Source organism: Equus caballus, chromosome 8, assembly GCF_041296265.1.
Source record: "Equus caballus isolate H_3958 breed thoroughbred chromosome 8, TB-T2T, whole genome shotgun sequence".
NCBI classification, from domain to species: Eukaryota; Metazoa; Chordata; class Mammalia; order Perissodactyla; family Equidae; genus Equus; species Equus caballus.
Window position 1 is genome coordinate 12,415,302 of NC_091691.1, and position 18,450 is coordinate 12,433,751.

At 46.1% G+C, this 18,450-nt stretch overlaps 2 protein-coding genes across 2 annotated transcripts in view; one reads left to right on the forward strand and one right to left on the reverse strand.

Moving 5' to 3' along the window:
• LOC138915171 (PAN2-PAN3 deadenylation complex subunit PAN3-like) overlaps positions 1 to 18,450 on the reverse strand; it is a 135,618-nt gene that overhangs the window by 21,802 nt on the left and 95,366 nt on the right. The window contains exon 15 of the mRNA XM_070219897.1: positions 17,071 to 17,183. The gene's annotated coding sequence lies outside the window, so the exon portion shown is untranslated. The remainder of the gene's footprint in view (positions 1 to 17,070; positions 17,184 to 18,450) is intronic.
• LOC138915163 (neuroblastoma breakpoint family member 9-like) overlaps positions 1 to 18,450 on the forward strand; it is a 41,824-nt gene that overhangs the window by 2,145 nt on the left and 21,229 nt on the right. Inside the window, exons 3-15 of the mRNA XM_070219872.1 lie at positions 362 to 464; positions 3,978 to 4,192; positions 8,729 to 8,780; positions 9,578 to 9,801; positions 10,615 to 10,666; positions 11,486 to 11,652; positions 12,513 to 12,564; positions 13,384 to 13,550; positions 14,411 to 14,462; positions 15,282 to 15,448; positions 16,309 to 16,360; positions 17,180 to 17,346; positions 18,207 to 18,258. Of these exons, the coding sequence (XP_070075973.1) occupies positions 362 to 464; positions 3,978 to 4,192; positions 8,729 to 8,780; positions 9,578 to 9,801; positions 10,615 to 10,666; positions 11,486 to 11,652; positions 12,513 to 12,564; positions 13,384 to 13,550; positions 14,411 to 14,462; positions 15,282 to 15,448; positions 16,309 to 16,360; positions 17,180 to 17,346; positions 18,207 to 18,258 (1,522 nt within the window). The remainder of the gene's footprint in view (positions 1 to 361; positions 465 to 3,977; positions 4,193 to 8,728; positions 8,781 to 9,577; positions 9,802 to 10,614; positions 10,667 to 11,485; positions 11,653 to 12,512; positions 12,565 to 13,383; positions 13,551 to 14,410; positions 14,463 to 15,281; positions 15,449 to 16,308; positions 16,361 to 17,179; positions 17,347 to 18,206; positions 18,259 to 18,450) is intronic.

The window sequence follows — 18,450 nt, forward strand, 5'->3', positions numbered from 1 at the left end:
CACTTCATGCCGCTGCTTAGTGTTTTACTCAAGAGGCTGCAAGTCTTGGTAAAGTGGCCCAGGACTCGGGGTCAGTCTCAGGGCACGTGACTTCTGACCTGGCCAAACGTCAGCTAACCTTGTCTGGTCACTTTCTCTGCCTTGGAGCTTCTCTTTGCTCAGCTCTCAAATGAGGAGTGACCAAATGCCGTGTATTTGGGAGGCTGAGCAATAGAAGGTGGAAATCTCAGTGGAGAGCCTGGTGCTGGGGTTCTATCTGCCTCTTAGAGAAGAAGATGGAGCCTGCCTCCTCCCTTGCAGGCAGTGACCCCAGCAGCATGGCCAGCTTTCCACTGAGGCCGGCCTCTCTGTCTTTCCTCAGAGTCTGGAGCGTGCAAAGACATCATTGAATCGGTGCTGGGGGAGAAGCTGCAGTTCCAGGAGGGGAAGCCCACAGAGAAGTCAACGTTAGCGGAGAAGCTCAAGTAAGGGGGGCTCTGTGCTGGGCGTCTGCTGGGAAGTTGTAGGCATCTCTGAAGGGGGCAAGGAGCAACTCTGGGCCAGGAGAATGGCCCAAATTTTCATGGCAGCCACATGCATACGAATTTGCATAACACCATTAGAGAACAATAATTGGTAAACTATGGACTCCAATTACTCAAAGGTTCCTTGAGTCTTTTTTTAAAATAAAACTTATTGAGGTGAAATTCACAGAACCTAAAGTTGGCTAAATTCGAGTGAACCATTCAGTGGCATTTAGGATATTCAGGATGTGGTGCAATCACTACCGCATTTACCTTTAATGACAATCACCTCCTGACTGACTACAGTTTGTCAGACTTCCTCTGAAAAAAAAACTGTCTTTCTAAAGGTTTTCAGAAACCTCCACACTGTTTTCCACAGTGGCTGCCCCAATTTATATTCCCAACAACAGTCTAGGAGAGTTTCTTTTTCTCCACCTCTATACGGAATCTAGAAAACAAACCAAACCAAACAAACAGACTCATAGACACAGGAAATAAACTGGTGATTACCAGAGGGAGGAGGGGTTGGGGGTGGGTGAAATGGGTGAAGGGGATTAAGAGGTACAACCTTCCAGTTACAAAATAAGTAAGTCATGGGGTTGGAATGTAGAGCACAGGGACGGTAGTCCACAATATTGGAACAACTTTGCATGGTGACAGTCTTACATCTCTATTTAGTTTACCCGTTCTCAAGAGTTATATTTACATCGTCCACAAAAACCTCATGAGACATTAAACAAAATCAGCTGTTATTCTAAGTTATTACTCTTGTTGACAAATTTTGTAACAGAGAGAACATGAGCTCATTTGACGAGTAAACCCAGGCTGTATGTCTGCATTATATCCACTGCCGATAACTCTGAGAACATGTCTATTTTAAATCAAACCAGCACACTTAAACAGGCTTTTATTTCCCAAAGTTCATTTTCGATCCTGTTAAATAGCTTTGTCTTTTAGAAGGTTCTGTCTGTCAATTAAAGACTGTGTTCCGTTCTAAGAGATTTTGAATCCTCTCTTTGAAGGGTGACCCCTCAGGTGGACTCGTCTGAAGCAGAGGTTCCCCAGAGTGGCCATTATAATTCCAAATTATCTCAAAAGTTTCCCTATTTTCAGCTGTTTAGTTTCAGATCAGGCATTTTGGGGGAGCTGAAGTGGCAAATCTCAGTGAGAGAAGAGAAAGAAGCAGCAGGCTTGGCTTCTGCCCTGGCATGTTTAATTATTTAATGATTTTTCTCTTAAAGAGGCAGTAAAATACTTCTTATTTTCTTTAGAAGCATCAAAAGATTAAAATAGGCTTCCTGTTGTAGCTGGCTCGTTCCGATTGCATGTATCGGTTTGAGTAAACTGAAACTGCCTCATTTTGGCCATTGTAAAGTGAGATCTCCTCTACATGTTCCATTCGCAGAGCCTGAAGGGTGGGTTTATGAGCTCTTGCAATATCAGGCAAGGGACACGTTCCCCAGCGACACATAATGTTTATTCCCACTACAGAATCTATAATGCAATGCAGCAAAACAGATGTAATTGTTTTACAGAAGGTCTATTTACATACACCAACTTGGACAAACCTTTATCTCAATTTTGTCAACTCTTGTACCCCTAATTATAACTTATATTAGAATTTCACTCACAAGTTTTGGTATTACAGTGTTATGTAGGGAATGCATTCTCAGCTAGGCATAATATTTATTCCCAAAAAAGCATCCAGGCAAAGTTGACATAATCTCCTCATGTAATATTAGGGTAAACTCTTTAATCTTTATACTTGTACCAACCTGAGCAGCCTAATTGTTGCCCCAAACAAGGGTTGATAGGTTTCTCGCTGTGATTTCTGCCTACTGACTTTTAAAATATTTTTCAAACTGGAAGAAATAGAACAAGTTTGTCTGATATTCTTGAATGTTGGGGGCCAATCTGGGGTCCCTTTAGCCCATCCAACCTTAGGCAGTGTTTTAGTCAAAGCTTCGTTTTGACTGTATTTGTGTCTGTTCTATTCACCCTGCTCTTTCTTTTTAATGACTAAAGATTGCCATCCTGTTGCAGTGAGTTCTGTCACTCTTCCCTTCCTCACTTCTCTTTGTTAACTTGATGTTTCCATTTGCATCTGTGAGACCACAAGAAGAAGCTGAGACCCCAAATTTGATGACGTTTTTGAGATTAGTCGTTGTATTTTCCTTTTAATTGGGTCTTTTCATAGGGACCAGTAAAACAGCTCTTTATGAAGAGAGCTCTCTAAAAGTTTTCTAACTTAAGGATCCGTTGTTTGGCCATCTTCTCTCCAGAGTTTCAAGAATATTGTGGTCAAACAGTGTCACAAAAGAAAATCATCCCTTTCAGACATTGGCTTCTAACTATAATTAGACCATCTACTCAGAATTAACCCCAATGGGCTCCGCTTGGTGACAGACAGCATGTTTCCCATTCCGATACACAGCGACAGAGAGACACTCAGATCCAGACACAGAAATACCAGACACCAGTGAACCAGTTCCCAGATGGAGGGTAGAAAGTCCTACAACTGTTCCCACTCCAAATGCGCGCCCAGACGGCCCCTCCGTGAAGGGAAAGGACCCGAGTTGGCCCTTCCGTGAATGGAGGGGACCCCAAAAGAGGGGAAGGAAGTTCATGGGCATCTCTGAGGCAACTTACTCTATTTCAGAGTCCATCGACTTCCCAGAAGGAAGAAGCAGCCAACAAACCAATCTAGAATCTCTTTCCTCGCCATAAGAAAATGGGCCTAGGGTCAGTGGCTCCGAGGCAGATGGAAAGTACTGAGGGCAGTCCCTAGGGCAAATGACCTAGGTGGCTGCAGGACTGCTTCCCAGGAAATCCCAGTTGGCCTGGGGCCATGGACCCATGGGCAAGAGCCTTCTGGTTGGCTCATCAGATTTTACCACCTACAAACATCGGTTCTTTACCCGCCACACAAGAGGGGCCCAATAAAAACTGGAACACCAGGCTTAAGGCAAGGAGAGGGTTGTTATTTCGGGTGACATGAGCCAGGAGATGAGAGGGAGCCCTCACATTTGTCTCATTTCATCTCGTCTCACCGAAAGAGGGGCGGTGAGTGTTTTTAAAGGTTTGTGAGGATTGTGGCTGCTTGTAGATGGTGGGGGGACTCAGTGGCCTTGCTGGTCGGAACTTTCCCACCAGCCTGCATTCGGCCTTGGGACACTGTTTGCAGGGGGGAGGAGGAGATGACAGGGAACCCAGGTGGTTTGTCTCCATGGTGGGTAGAGTATTCTGGAGCCAGGGAGTAAGCGGGGAAAGAGTGCTTTGGTTTTAGTCCCACATATGCTGGGTTTAATGGAGGGGAACTGATAGCAGGCTGGCAGCAGCAGGTCACCATACATGTGCCAGACTTCTGCTACAATAGCTCCTTGGGGATGTTCTCACAGAAATCTCCATGAAAAATCTTATCATCTATGGTTCGACTCTTTGCATGTTTAAACGGTCTCTTCTGTGCCACCTTAGGAAATACGATGTCCTAATCCAAGATCAGGCTCAAGAGCTGGCCCAGTTACGGCAAACGATAGAGAAAGGCAGAGAAGTCTCTGTGCTCCTCAAGCAGCACCTCAGGAACCTTCTCACCCACGATGACCCTACCAACTTCCAGGGTCAGGGCTTTCAAGAACGACTGGCTGAGGGCCGCAGGCTGGTGGAGCGCCTTGCCCGAAAGCTCAGCCCAGGTAAGGCGGTCATAGGCCCTGACTGCACTGAGCTGCTCCGAGAGATTCCACTCACGAGGATTTTTTTTTTTTTTTTAACCAGTTGTTCTGGTTTCCATGTCCCATTTGGGGCCATCACAGGAGCAGCACTGGCAGGGTGGGAACAGAGAGGAGAAATGCACTGGGTACAGGCCACAGTGGTCCAACTAGAGGTTTCTTTCCTGATGGACGGTGAATCACATTAATTGATTTTTGAGTGTTGAACCCCCTTTTCAGAGCTGGAATCAATCTCACTTGGTTGTGGTGTATAATTCTTTGTATACTTTCTTGGATTCAATCTGTCAAATCTTGTTGATGATTTTTGCACCTATGTTCGTGAGACTTATTGGCCTGGAGTGTTCCTTTTTGTAACATCTTTGTCTGGTTTTTGTATTAGGAGAATGCTGACTTCATAGAATGTGTTAGGATGTATTCCCTCTGTTTCTATTTTCTGGAAGAGATGGTAGACAACTGGCCTAATTTCTTCCTTAAATATTTGATAGAATTCACCAGTGAATTTATCTGGGCCTGGTGCTTTCTGTTTGGGAAGATTCTTTTGTTGTTTCAATTTCTGTAGTAGATATAAGCCTATTTAGACGATCTGTTTCTCCTTGTGGGAATTCTGGTAGATTGTGTGTTTCAAGTAATGGATGCATTTCAAACTTCAGGGCACAGATTGGTTCCTAACATTCCTTGATTATCCATTTGATGTCCATGGGATCAGTAGTGCCAGTCCCTCTTTCATTTCTCATATGAGTAATCTGTATCTTCTGTCTTCTCATTCCTTCTCAGCATAGTGCCTGCCCTAGAGAATGTTCCATGTGAGCTTGAGAAGAATCTGTGTTCTTCCCTCGTTTGATGAAGAATTGTAGAAGTGTCGATTCTATCAAGTTGATTGATGGTGCTGTTTATTTCAACTCTATCCTTCCTGATTTTCTGCCTGCTGGATCTCTCTGTTTCTGACAGAGGGGTGTTGAAATCTCCAACTGTAATACCGGATTCATCTACTTCTCCTTGCAGGTCTCAGTTTTTGCCTCAGTCATTTTCGTGCTCTTCTCCTAGGTGCAGCTTAAAAACTGTTATGTCTTCGGAGAATGGACCCCGTTTTGTTACGTGACACCCCTCTTTATCCCTGATCATTTTCATTGGTCTGAAGTCTGCTTTGTCTGAAATTGTTTGAGCTACTGCAGCTTTGTTTTCATCAGTGATATCGTGGTCTATCTTTCTCCATCCTGTTTCTCTTATTCTATCTGTGCCTTTTTATTTAAAGTGGATTTCTTATACACAACATCTAATTAAGTCTTATTTTTTCATCTGCTCTGACAGTCTATCTTTTAATTGGTGCATTGAGACCACTGACTTGGAAGGTTTTTGTTGATAGACTTGGATTAACGTCTACCATATTAGTTACTGTTTTATATTCATTGTTCTTTTCCTGGTTTCTTTTTTTTGTCTTCCACTCTTTTTCCGTCTTCTCTGGCTGTGAAAAAGAATTTTACGTGATTCCGTTTTTTCCTCCTCTCTTGGCATGTCAACTGTACTCTTATTTTTTCTTTCTTCTGTTTCAGTGGTTGGCCTGGAGTTTGCAATGTACATTTAAAAATCATCCAAGTGCTCTTTCAAAGAACAGTGTACTGTTTCATGGCTAGCACAAGTGCCTAATAACACAGTATTCCCAATTCATTCCACCCATCTGTTAGAGCATTACTGTCATTCATTTCACTTATCCATAAGCTGCTTATCCAAATCCATTATTGCTACTATGGTATTGAAGTGTTATCAGTTAGATCAATCAAGAAAAAGACAAATAAATTATTGTATTTGAATTCATTGCTTCAAAATGCTCTTCCTTTCTTTGTGTAGATCCCACTTTCTGACTTATATCATTTTCCTTTGTTCTGAGGAAGTTCTTTGAACATTTCTTGCAAGGCAGGCCTACTGGTGACAAATTCCTTCAATTCTTCTTTGTCTAGGAATGTTGCCTTTTTCTCTTGCTGATGAAGGATTATTTACTGGATACAGAATTCGAGGTGGGTGGGGTGTCTTCCTTATACTCCCTTCTCTTCTTGCTTGCATGGTTTCAGAGAAGTCTGATATACCTCTTATCCTTACTCTTCTCTGGGTAAGGTACTTTTCCCTCTGGCTTCATTTAGACTTTTCTTTTGTCTTTGATTTTCTGCATTTTGAATATGATATTCTTTCCTAGGTGTATACATTTTGGTATTTCCCTGGTTGCTATTCTCTGAGCTTCCTGGATCTGTGGTTCAATGTCTATAATTAATTTTAGGGGATGCTGGCCCCACGGCCAAGTGGTTAAGTTCACACGCTCCACTCGGCAGTGCAGAGTTTCACTGATTCAGATCCTGGATGCGTACATGGCACTTCTCATTAAACCATAATGAGGCGGCATCCCATATGCCACAACTAAAAGAACCCAGAGGAGAATGTACAACTATGTACTGGGGGGATTTGGGGAGAAAAGGCAGAAGAAAAAAAGAAGATTGGGAACAGTTGTTAGCTCAGGTGCCAATATTAAAAAAAAACAAAAAACCTTTGGGTGGCAAAAACTGAAAAGATTTTTAGGAAATTCTCAGTCATTATTGCTTCAAATGCTTCTTCCGTGCTCCTTCTGATAGTCACGTCACACATATTTACACCTCTTGTGATTGTTCCACAGTTCTTGGATCATCTCTTCCTTTTCATTCTTTTTCCTCTTTGCATTTCAGTTTTAGAAATTTCTCTCGATATTTCACCAAGCTCGCAGGTTCTTTGCTCAGACGTGTCCAGTGTACTGTTGAACCTCTAAGGCACTCTCCATTTCTGTCCCAGTGTTTTTCATTTCTACCATCTCCTTTGGATTCTTTCTTAGAGTTCCCATCTTTCTACTTACCTTCCCCTTATGTTCCTGCATGCTGTCCACCTTTCCCTTTGGAGCCGTTAGCATGTTAATCACTGTCGTTTTAAATTCCTGCTCTAGTAATTCCACCATGTCTGCCATATTGGAGCCTGGTTCTAATGCTTAGTTTCTTTCCTCAAACTGTGTTTTTTTGGTCTGATAGTGTATCTTTTAATGTTTTGTTAAAAGCCAAACATGATATACTGGGTAAAGGATTTGAGGTAAGTAGGCCTTAGTGTGAAGTTTTGTCTTTATCTGGCTAGGGGTTAGGCTGGGTTTCCTGTTTATTGGAGCTGTAGATGTCAGAGGCTTAAGTCTCCTCTGGAATTCTTGGTTTTGTGTTCTCAGCTCTCTTGAGTGTCCCTGGTGATTTCTGCTTAAATGAGGCCTGAGAACGTGCAGTTCTTTCAGTTGTATCCTTTCCGTTATATTCCCCTGTTATCATCTAGGATCCCTATGGATGTGCTGGTAAGATGTGTGTGTGTGTGTGTGTGTGTGTGTGTGGAAACATTCTGTAGTCCTAAGATCAGGGCTCAGTCTTTGAGTCAGCCTGGGTCCCTGGGCTGTGGCCTTCACAAGAGCTTCTCAGGGTTCACCTTCCAGGTGCCCTCGATGGAAAAGGAAGGCTAGAGGGGCTGGAGTTGGGCATTTCCTTTCCCCAAGGTCAGTTGGGTTGTGGTAATATCCCAGTTGGTTAGGCTCTGGTCAAATAGTTTCTTTGAGAGCAGGCTTTGTCAAGAAAAACAAAATGCTCCGGATCTATCTCCCAATAGCTACTTTCATCTCACTCTGCCAGAGGTGTAAGGAGATTTTTCTCTAGTCTTCACTGTGAGAAACTGATAGGGCTCCTGGACAGAAAACTCTCCAGAACTCTTGGGTTTCTCCCACGACTGGGCCCCCTGATGCTTTTAACTCAAACATCTCCACACTGAGTCTCCAGCAATTAGTCAATTACCTGCTAAGTTTTCCTCCTCTGGTCCTGGCTCCTGCCTAGGTTTCTGCTTCAATAGGTTGTAATTCTCTTTGTTTGCCTAGCCTGTTTGTATGTCCAGTTTGGGGGGCAGTGGTTTGCTCTCTGACCTTCATTCTCTGACGGATCGAAGAAGAGTGGTCGATTTCCAGTTTGTTCAGCTACTTTGTTGTGAGGACAGGAGTGATGACTTCCAAGATCCTTACATGTGGGACCAGAAACTGGAAGTCTCTTTAGACATCTTGAGGGGAGACTGAGAGGCTTGTTTATGGTCTCCTTAGAGAAAGTTCCCACTGTGCCTGACAGCCAGCTTTACGTCAAGACAAATGATACAGTTGTAGAAGTCCAGAGGGAATCTGGACAAGTACATGGTGATCTTGGGAACAAAAGACACGTCTAACATTTTTTCCAGGTTCACGTAGAGCATGCCATCAGGGAAACTGTGTCTGACGGATCATAAGAACAAGAAAGGGCATTCATTTAATACAAAGAAGAGACCTTTCAGTACGATTCTCTCAGTGTATCCTGAAATTGCAGTTGGGGATTTATGTCTTCATGACCAGACAGGCCATTGTGTTTACAATGGGTGGCATGGAACTCCTTAGTGCCTGCTGGACATTTCTGAATTTGGAATTTCTGAATTTTTCTGCAGAAAATCACGCAGAGCAGGAGAACAAAGAAGAAAAAGCATCAATGGACCCCAGGTAACAAGGAATGATCAGGGCCTGGAAGAGGATGGGTAAAATAAGAGGATGGTTCCAAAATAAAGACCGAGAGGCCAACACTAGCCACAGATTTCTAAGGCAAAAGTGACAGAAACTGCTGGTTAAATTATTCCATTCACTCAAGCGATCAGGAAATAGCCTTCTACAAAGGTTGTCATTTGCTTTTGTGATACTTGTTATACTTTCGTAAGGGAAATTAACCCGTCTCAGGGAATTTGTTGTAGTCACAGAATCCATCTGCTCTCTCCTCTGTGGCTAAACCTAAGATGAGATGGATAACTGCTTTCTGCATGGTGGACTTTAGCTTGTTGGCATGCATTTCATAGCAAGAAATGTAATTAGACCAAAACAATCATGTCCCATCACAATATTGATAGAAAGAAGTCTAGAAGGCACAAGGTCTCTGGGCATCTACAACATGTCAGGAACGTGTACTCCTTGGGTGGCAGTATGTAAAATTCAACACCATTTCTGCACGCGGTTGAGCCACTGTTCTGGTTCTCTGTGTCTGCTGAGTGCCATTGCTGTACCATCCAGGTAGAGTTGATTCTCCTTCCTCATTGTGTGCTATCTGGCCAGTTCACTGAGCGCCCACTCCCCTCGCTCCTGCCCTCAGGGGCAGCCAGACCATGCCCTCATCATAGGAGGATTGTTTTCTTTCTCTTTGAGGGGACTGTCCCTCACTTTCTGTGACCACTCTCTCTACCACCAATCAGGACCACGTGGGACTCTGGCATCCGATCCTTCTTGGTTTCATCATATCCTTTTTCCCCTAGCCTGAGCACAGAGCTCCAGGAAAAAGAGAGTGTGACAGAAGCCCTGAAGGGGTCAGTGGATGAAGGCCCTGTGACTTCTTCCAGTCACCAGTACCCGTCTGGTTCCCACGAGCCTCCCAGCACCAAGGTTTTCTTGTCTGAGGAGCACGAAGACTTCTCTGCTCTGGTTGCAGCTACTGACTACTCCCATCAACAGGAGAAGAAAGCTCCAACAGGTCTCCCAGGTAGTGTCCAATTCATGTTCCCCACGTTCCTGTCCAGCTCAAGATATGTCATCTCTTCAGTCTGGCCCTGGAGACTTAACTTGGTTTGAATCAGAATCTAGGACTCAGTTTAACCACACACATCAGGTGGGTGAGGTAGTTCAACACTCTTGCGAGTCCCAGGCCAAATCTCTGTCATCCCCGTTGCCATGCCCGCTCCACTGCAAACAGCAGTCTCTGTCTCCTCTAAGTTGGTTTATCCTCAGTAGGGAGCCATCTAAGCGTCAAAAGATAAACACCTCTTGAATGTGTCTGGAAATTTACCACCCGGGGCGTGGTGTGAACCCTGGCACCCTCCACCACTTTGAATAGCAAGAATCCTGTTCTCTAGGTGGCACCCTAGATTCTTTCCTCTTTAGGAGTGATTAAATTCCATCCATCAGTCTAGTCTCGGTGTAGAACTTCCTCCAAACCAACAGCAGCCAGCATATCTGATGGAATAAGAGCTGAATCTCGCCACAGCCTTTCCAGAAAGCAACTAGATGAGCTCCTCATGACCTCGGGAAGAATATGTTGAACCCTTTGCCCAGGTTCAGGGAAGAGAACTTTGTTGTATTGATCTGCCAATTCAGAGACAGTCTGCCCTATGACTCAGGAAAGGAAGCCTGGTCCCTTTTCAGAAGACACAACCCGAGGCCTCCTGGAATATTCTGACACTATCCTGTTCTCACGCTGAGAAGACTTATGTCCCTGTGTTCAAACAGGCCCCTGGGTTGGTAATGTGTCAAGAAGCAACTTTTTATGATGACTGGCCCTGTCCAAATTTATTTGCAGAAACTCAAAAAGATCAGAAGGATGAGGAAAGAGATGAGCCAACAGCCCCCAGGTAACTGGTAATCCTGGTTGTGAAAGCACTGCTGACATCTGAAGACCTCAAATCCAGGGAGAATTAGAAAGTACCAGGAGACCTATTTCATCCCATCACACTACCACGAATCACCCCTCTTAAGAATGCTGTCTGTTTTCTTGGGACTTGTCCTGTTAGTTTCCACTCGGTATTAATTTCTCAAGTTTAGGGACCTAGAATCAGCTTGACACAAGGCAAACTAACCAATCTTAGAGATTTCCTGCACTCAGGGAGACCACGTGTCCTCTCTTGTTTGGGGAAAACTAAGATAAGTTGCATAACTTCTGTCTGCACATTTGGCCTGTTCAACGGTGAGGATTTCATAGCACGACATACAGCTCGACAAAAATGTGTCTATGGTCTTACAGTATTGAGAGAAACAGGCCTAGAAGGCACGAGATGTCTGGGAGCCCACAATGCCCCGGGAGCCTTTACTCACCGGGCCTCTGTAAGAAAAGTGGCACAGAAGTTATGCTTTGGAGTTGTAGGAACTCCTGTGGTTCTCGTTGTGTGCTCTGTGTCATGACTGCGCCATAGAGGAGAGCTGAGTCTCCTTCCTCATTAACTCGTTATCTGGACGGGGCAGTGAGCACCTGCTGCCCTCCCTCCCCCCACCACGGCAGCCTCACTTAGTGGCAGTCAGAGGAGGACTGTTATCTTCTTCCTGTTTCAAGGGATGCCCTCTTTACCTTCTGTGACCTCTCCCTTAGTCTTCCCATCAGAACCAGTGGGGAAGTTGCGGTGTCCAGTCTTTCCTCGTTTAATATTCTGTTATCTTTGTGCCTCTGGGCTCGGCAGGGAGCTGCAGGAGGAGGAGGAAATGGATGACGCGTGTCAGGATTCTTTGGATGAAAAGTATTTGGCTCTTTCCAGTCACCATGACTTGTCTGACTCCTGCCACCCTCCCGACAGTCCCACCCTCCCATCTGATGAGCATGAAATCTGCTCTCGTCTGGTTGGAGCCCGTGAGTACTCTATTGGAAGGAGGACAAGCCCCGAATGGTCTCCCAGGTAGCCCCCATGTTCTTTGTGCTCACACCTCTGTCCAGGTACAGAAATGTCTCTTTGATGGCAGGCCTTGGAGACCCATCTTGGTTTCAGTCAGAATCTAGGACTCAGTTGTAAGCACACACATCGGGTGGGTCAGATAGATCAACACTCTTGCGAGTCCCAGGCCAAATCTCTGTCATCCCCGTTGCCATGCCCGCTCCACTGCAAACAGCAGTCTCTATCTCCTCTAAGTTGGTTTATCCTCAGTACGGAGCCATCTAAGCGTCAAAAGATAAACACCTCTTGAATGTGTCTGGAAATTTACCACCCGGGGCGTGGTGTGAACCCTGGCAGCCTCCACCACTTTGAATAGCAAGAATCCTGTTCTCTAGGTGGCACCCTAGATTCTTTCCTCTTTAGGAGTGATTAAATTCCATCCATCAGTCTAGCCTCGGTGTAGAACTTCCTCCAAACCAACAGCAGCCAGCATATCTGATGGAATAAGAGCTGAATCTCGCCACAGCCTTTCCAGAAAGCAACTAGATGAGCTCCTCATGACCTCGGGAAGAATATGTTGAACCCTTTGCCCAGGTTCAGGGAAGAGAACTTTGTTGTATTGATCTGCCAATTCAGAGACAGTCTGCCCTATGACTCAGGAAAGGAAGCCTGGTCCCTTTTCAGAAGACACAACCCGAGGCCTCCTGGAATATTCTGACACTATCCTGTTCTCACGCTGAGAAGACTTATGTCCCTGTGTTCAAACAGGCCCCTGGGTTGGTAATGTGTCAAGAAGCAACTTTTTATGATGACTGGCCCTGTCCAAATTTATTTGCAGAAACTCAAAAAGATCAGAAGGATGAGGAAAGAGATGAGCCAACAGCCCCCAGGTAACTGGTAATCCTGGTTGTGAAAGCACTGCTGACATCTGAAGACCTCAAATCCAGGGAGAATTAGAAAGTACCAGGAGACCTATTTCATCCCATCACACTACCACGAATCACCCCTCTTAAGAATGCTGTCTGTTTTCTTGGGACTTGTCCTGTTAGTTTCCACTCGGTATTAATTTCTCAAGTTTAGGGACCTAGAATCAGCTTGACACAAGGCAAACTAACCAGTCTTAGAGATTTCCTGCACTCAGGGAGACCACGTGTCCTCTCTTGTTTGGGGAAAACTAAGATAAGTTGCATAACTTCTGTCTGCACATTTGGCCTGTTCAACGGTGAGGATTTCATAGCACGACATACAGCTCGACAAAAATGTGTCTATGGTCTTACAGTATTGAGAGAAACAGGCCTAGAAGGCACGAGATGTCTGGGAGCCCACAATGCCCCGGGAGCCTTTACTCACCGGGCCTCTGTAAGAAAAGTGGCACAGAAGTTATGCTTTGGAGTTGTAGGAACTCCTGTGGTTCTCGTTGTGTGCTCTGTGTCATGACTGCGCCATAGAGGAGAGCTGAGTCTCCTTCCTCATTAACTCGTTATCTGGACGGGGCAGTGAGCACCTGCTGCCCTCCCTCCCCCCACCACGGCAGCCTCACTTAGTGGCAGTCAGAGGAGGACTGTTATCTTCTTCCTGTTTCAAGGGATGCCCTCTTTACCTTCTGTGACCTCTCCCTTAGTCTTCCCATCAGAACCAGTGGGGAAGTTGCGGTGTCCAGTCTTTCCTCGTTTAATATTCTGTTATCTTTGTGCCTCTGGGCTCGGCAGGGAGCTGCAGGAGGAGGAGGAAATGGATGACGCGTGTCAGGATTCTTTGGATGAAAAGTATTTGGCTCTTTCCAGTCACCATGACTTGTCTGACTCCTGCCACCCTCCCGACAGTCCCACCCTCCCATCTGATGAGCATGAAATCTGCTCTCGTCTGGTTGGAGCCCGTGAGTACTCTATTGGAAGGAGGACAAGCCCCGAATGGTCTCCCAGGTAGCCCCCATGTTCTTTGTGCTCACACCTCTGTCCAGGTACAGAAATGTCTCTTTGATGGCAGGCCTTGGAGACCCATCTTGGTTTCAGTCAGAATCTAGGACTCAGTTGTAAGCACACACATCGGGTGGGTCAGATAGATCAACACTCTTGCGAGTCCCAGGCCAAATCTCTGTCATCCCCGTTGCCATGCCCGCTCCACTGCAAACAGCAGTCTCTATCTCCTCTAAGTTGGTTTATCCTCAGTACGGAGCCATCTAAGCGTCAAAAGATAAACACCTCTTGAATGTGTCTGGAAATTTACCACCCGGGGCGTGGTGTGAACCCTGGCAGCCTCCACCACTTTGAATAGCAAGAATCCTGTTCTCTAGGTGGCACCCTAGATTCTTTCCTCTTTAGGAGTGATTAAATTCCATCCATCAGTCTAGCCTCGGTGTAGAACTTCCTCCAAACCAACAGCAGCCAGCATATCTGATGGAATAAGAGCTGAATCTCGCCACAGCCTTTCCAGAAAGCAACTAGATGAGCTCCTCATGACCTCGGGAAGAATATGTTGAACCCTTTGCCCAGGTTCAGGGAAGAGAACTTTGTTGTATTGATCTGCCAATTCAGAGACAGTCTGCCCTATGACTCAGGAAAGGAAGCCTGGTCCCTTTTCAGAAGACACAACCCGAGGCCTCCTGGAATATTCTGACACTATCCTGTTCTCACGCTGAGAAGACTTATGTCCCTGTGTTCAAACAGGCCCCTGGGTTGGTAATGTGTCAAGAAGCAACTTTTTATGATGACTGGCCCTGTCCAAATTTATTTGCAGAAACTCAAAAAGATCAGAAGGATGAGGAAAGAGATGAGCCAACAGCCCCCAGGTAACTGGTAATCCTGGTTGTGAAAGCACTGCTGACATCTGAAGACCTCAAATCCAGGGAGAATTAGAAAGTACCAGGAGACCTATTTCATCCCATCACACTACCACGAATCACCCCTCTTAAGAATGCTGTCTGTTTTCTTGGGACTTGTCCTGTTAGTTTCCACTCGGTATTAATTTCTCAAGTTTAGGGACCTAGAATCAGCTTGACACAAGGCAAACTAACCAGTCTTAGAGATTTCCTGCACTCAGGGAGACCACGTGTCCTCTCTTGTTTGGGGAAAACTAAGATAAGTTGCATAACTTCTGTCTGCACATTTGGCCTGTTCAACGGTGAGGATTTCATAGCACGACATACAGCTCGACAAAAATGTGTCTATGGTCTTACAGTATTGAGAGAAACAGGCCTAGAAGGCACGAGATGTCTGGGAGCCCACAATGCCCCGGGAGCCTTTACTCACCGGGCCTCTGTAAGAAAAGTGGCACAGAAGTTATGCTTTGGAGTTGTAGGAACTCCTGTGGTTCTCGTTGTGTGCTCTGTGTCATGACTGCGCCATAGAGGAGAGCTGAGTCTCCTTCCTCATTAACTCGTTATCTGGACGGGGCAGTGAGCACCTGCTGCCCTCCCTCCCCCCACCACGGCAGCCTCACTTAGTGGCAGTCAGAGGAGAACTGTTATCTTCTTCCTGTTTCAAGGGATGCCCTCTTTACCTTCTGTGACCTCTCCCTTAGTCTTCCCATCAGAACCAGTGGGGAAGTTGCGGTGTCCAGTCTTTCCTCGTTTAATATTCTGTTATCTTTGTGCCTCTGGGCTCGGCAGGGAGCTGCAGGAGGAGGAGGAAATGGATGACGCGTGTCAGGATTCTTTGGATGAAAAGTATTTGGCTCTTTCCAGTCACCATGACTTGTCTGACTCCTGCCACCCTCCCGACAGTCCCACCCTCCCATCTGATGAGCATGAAATCTGCTCTCGTCTGGTTGGAGCCCGTGAGTACTCTATTGGAAGGAGGACAAGCCCCGAATGGTCTCCCAGGTAGCCCCCATGTTCTTTGTGCTCACACCTCTGTCCAGGTACAGAAATGTCTCTTTGATGGCAGGCCTTGGAGACCCATCTTGGTTTCAGTCAGAATCTAGGACTCAGTTGTAAGCACACACATCGGGTGGGTCAGATAGATCAACACTCTTGCGAGTCCCAGGCCAAATCTCTGTCATCCCCGTTGCCATGCCCGCTCCACTGCAAACAGCAGTCTCTATCTCCTCTAAGTTGGTTTATCCTCAGTACGGAGCCATCTAAGCGTCAAAAGATAAACACCTCTTGAATGTGTCTGGAAATTTACCACCCGGGGCGTGGTGTGAACCCTGGCAGCCTCCACCACTTTGAATAGCAAGAATCCTGTTCTCTAGGTGGCACCCTAGATTCTTTCCTCTTTAGGAGTGATTAAATTCCATCCATCAGTCTAGCCTCGGTGTAGAACTTCCTCCAAACCAACAGCAGCCAGCATATCTGATGGAATAAGAGCTGAATCTCGCCACAGCCTTTCCAGAAAGCAACTAGATGAGCTCCTCATGACCTCGGGAAGAATATGTTGAACCCTTTGCCCAGGTTCAGGGAAGAGAACTTTGTTGTATTGATCTGCCAATTCAGAGACAGTCTGCCCTATGACTCAGGAAAGGAAGCCTGGTCCCTTTTCAGAAGACACAACCCGAGGCCTCCTGGAATATTCTGACACTATCCTGTTCTCACGCTGAGAAGACTTATGTCCCTGTGTTCAAACAGGCCCCTGGGTTGGTAATGTGTCAAGAAGCAACTTTTTATGATGACTGGCCCTGTCCAAATTTATTTGCAGAAACTCAAAAAGATCAGAAGGATGAGGAAAGAGATGAGCCAACAGCCCCCAGGTAACTGGTAATCCTGGTTGTGAAAGCACTGCTGACATCTGAAGACCTCAAATCCAGGGAGAATTAGAAAGTACCAGGAGACCTATTTCATCCCATCACACTACCACGAATCACCCCTCTTAAGAATGCTGTCTGTTTTCTTGGGACTTGTCCTGTTAGTTTCCACTCGGTATTAATTTCTCAAGTTTAGGGACCTAGAATCAGCTTGACACAAGGCAAACTAACCAGTCTTAGAGATTTCCTGCACTCAGGGAGACCACGTGTCCTCTCTTGTTTGGGGAAAACTAAGATAAGTTGCATAACTTCTGTCTGCACATTTGGCCTGTTCAACGGTGAGGATTTCATAGCACGACATACAGCTCGACAAAAATGTGTCTATGGTCTTACAGTATTGAGAGAAACAGGCCTAGAAGGCACGAGATGTCTGGGAGCCCACAATGCCCCGGGAGCCTTTACTCACCGGGCCTCTGTAAGAAAAGTGGCACAGAAGTTATGCTTTGGAGTTGTAGGAACTCCTGTGGTTCTCGTTGTGTGCTCTGTGTCATGACTGCGCCATAGAGGAGAGCTGAGTCTCCTTCCTCATTAACTCGTTATCTGGACGGGGCAGTGAGCACCTGCTGCCCTCCCTCCCCCCACCACGGCAGCCTCACTTAGTGGCAGTCAGAGGAGGACTGTTATCTTCTTCCTGTTTCAAGGGATGCCCTCTTTACCTTCTGTGACCTCTCCCTTAGTCTTCCCATCAGAACCAGTGGGGAAGTTGCGGTGTCCAGTCTTTCCTCGTTTAATATTCTGTTATCTTTGTGCCTCTGGGCTCGGCAGGGAGCTGCAGGAGGAGGAGGAAATGGATGACGCGTGTCAGGATTCTTTGGATGAAAAGTATTTGGCTCTTTCCAGTCACCATGACTTGTCTGACTCCTGCCACCCTCCCGACAGTCCCACCCTCCCATCTGATGAGCATGAAATCTGCTCTCGTCTGGTTGGAGCCCGTGAGTACTCTATTGGAAGGAGGACAAGCCCCGAATGGTCTCCCAGGTAGCCCCCATGTTCTTTGTGCTCACACCTCTGTCCAGGTACAGAAATGTCTCTTTGATGGCAGGCCTTGGAGACCCATCTTGGTTTCAGTCAGAATCTAGGACTCAGTTGTAAGCACACACATCGGGTGGGTCAGATAGATCAACACTCTTGCGAGTCCCAGGCCAAATCTCTGTCATCCCCGTTGCCATGCCCGCTCCACTGCAAACAGCAGTCTCTATCTCCTCTAAGTTGGTTTATCCTCAGTACGGAGCCATCTAAGCGTCAAAAGATAAACACCTCTTGAATGTGTCTGGAAATTTACCACCCGGGGCGTGGTGTGAACCCTGGCAGCCTCCACCACTTTGAATAGCAAGAATCCTGTTCTCTAGGTGGCACCCTAGATTCTTTCCTCTTTAGGAGTGATTAAATTCCATCCATCAGTCTAGCCTCGGTGTAGAACTTCCTCCAAACCAACAGCAGCCAGCATATCTGATGGAATAAGAGCTGAATCTCGCCACAGCCTTTCCAGAAAGCAACTAGATGAGCTCCTCATGACCTCGGGAAGAATATGTTGAACCCTTTGCCCAGGTTCAGGGAAGAGAACTTTGTTGTATTGATCTGCCAATTCAGAGACAGTCTGCCCTATGACTCAGGAAAGGAAGCCTGGTCCCTTTTCAGAAGACACAACCCGAGGCCTCCTGGAATATTCTGACACTATCCTGTTCTCACGCTGAGAAGACTTATGTCCCTGTGTTCAAACAGGCCCCTGGGTTGGTAATGTGTCAAGAAGCAACTTTTTATGATGACTGGCCCTGTCCAAATTTATTTGCAGAAACTCAAAAAGATCAGAAGGATGAGGAAAGAGATGAGCCAACAGCCCCCAGGTAACTGGTAATCCTGGTTGTGAAAGCACTGCTGACATCTGAAGACCTCAAATCCAGGGAGAATTAGAAAGTACCAGGAGACCTATTTCATCCCATCACACTACCACGAATCACCCCTCTTAAGAATGCTGTCTGTTTTCTTGGGACTTGTCCTGTTAGTTTCCACTCGGTATTAATTTCTCAAGTTTAGGG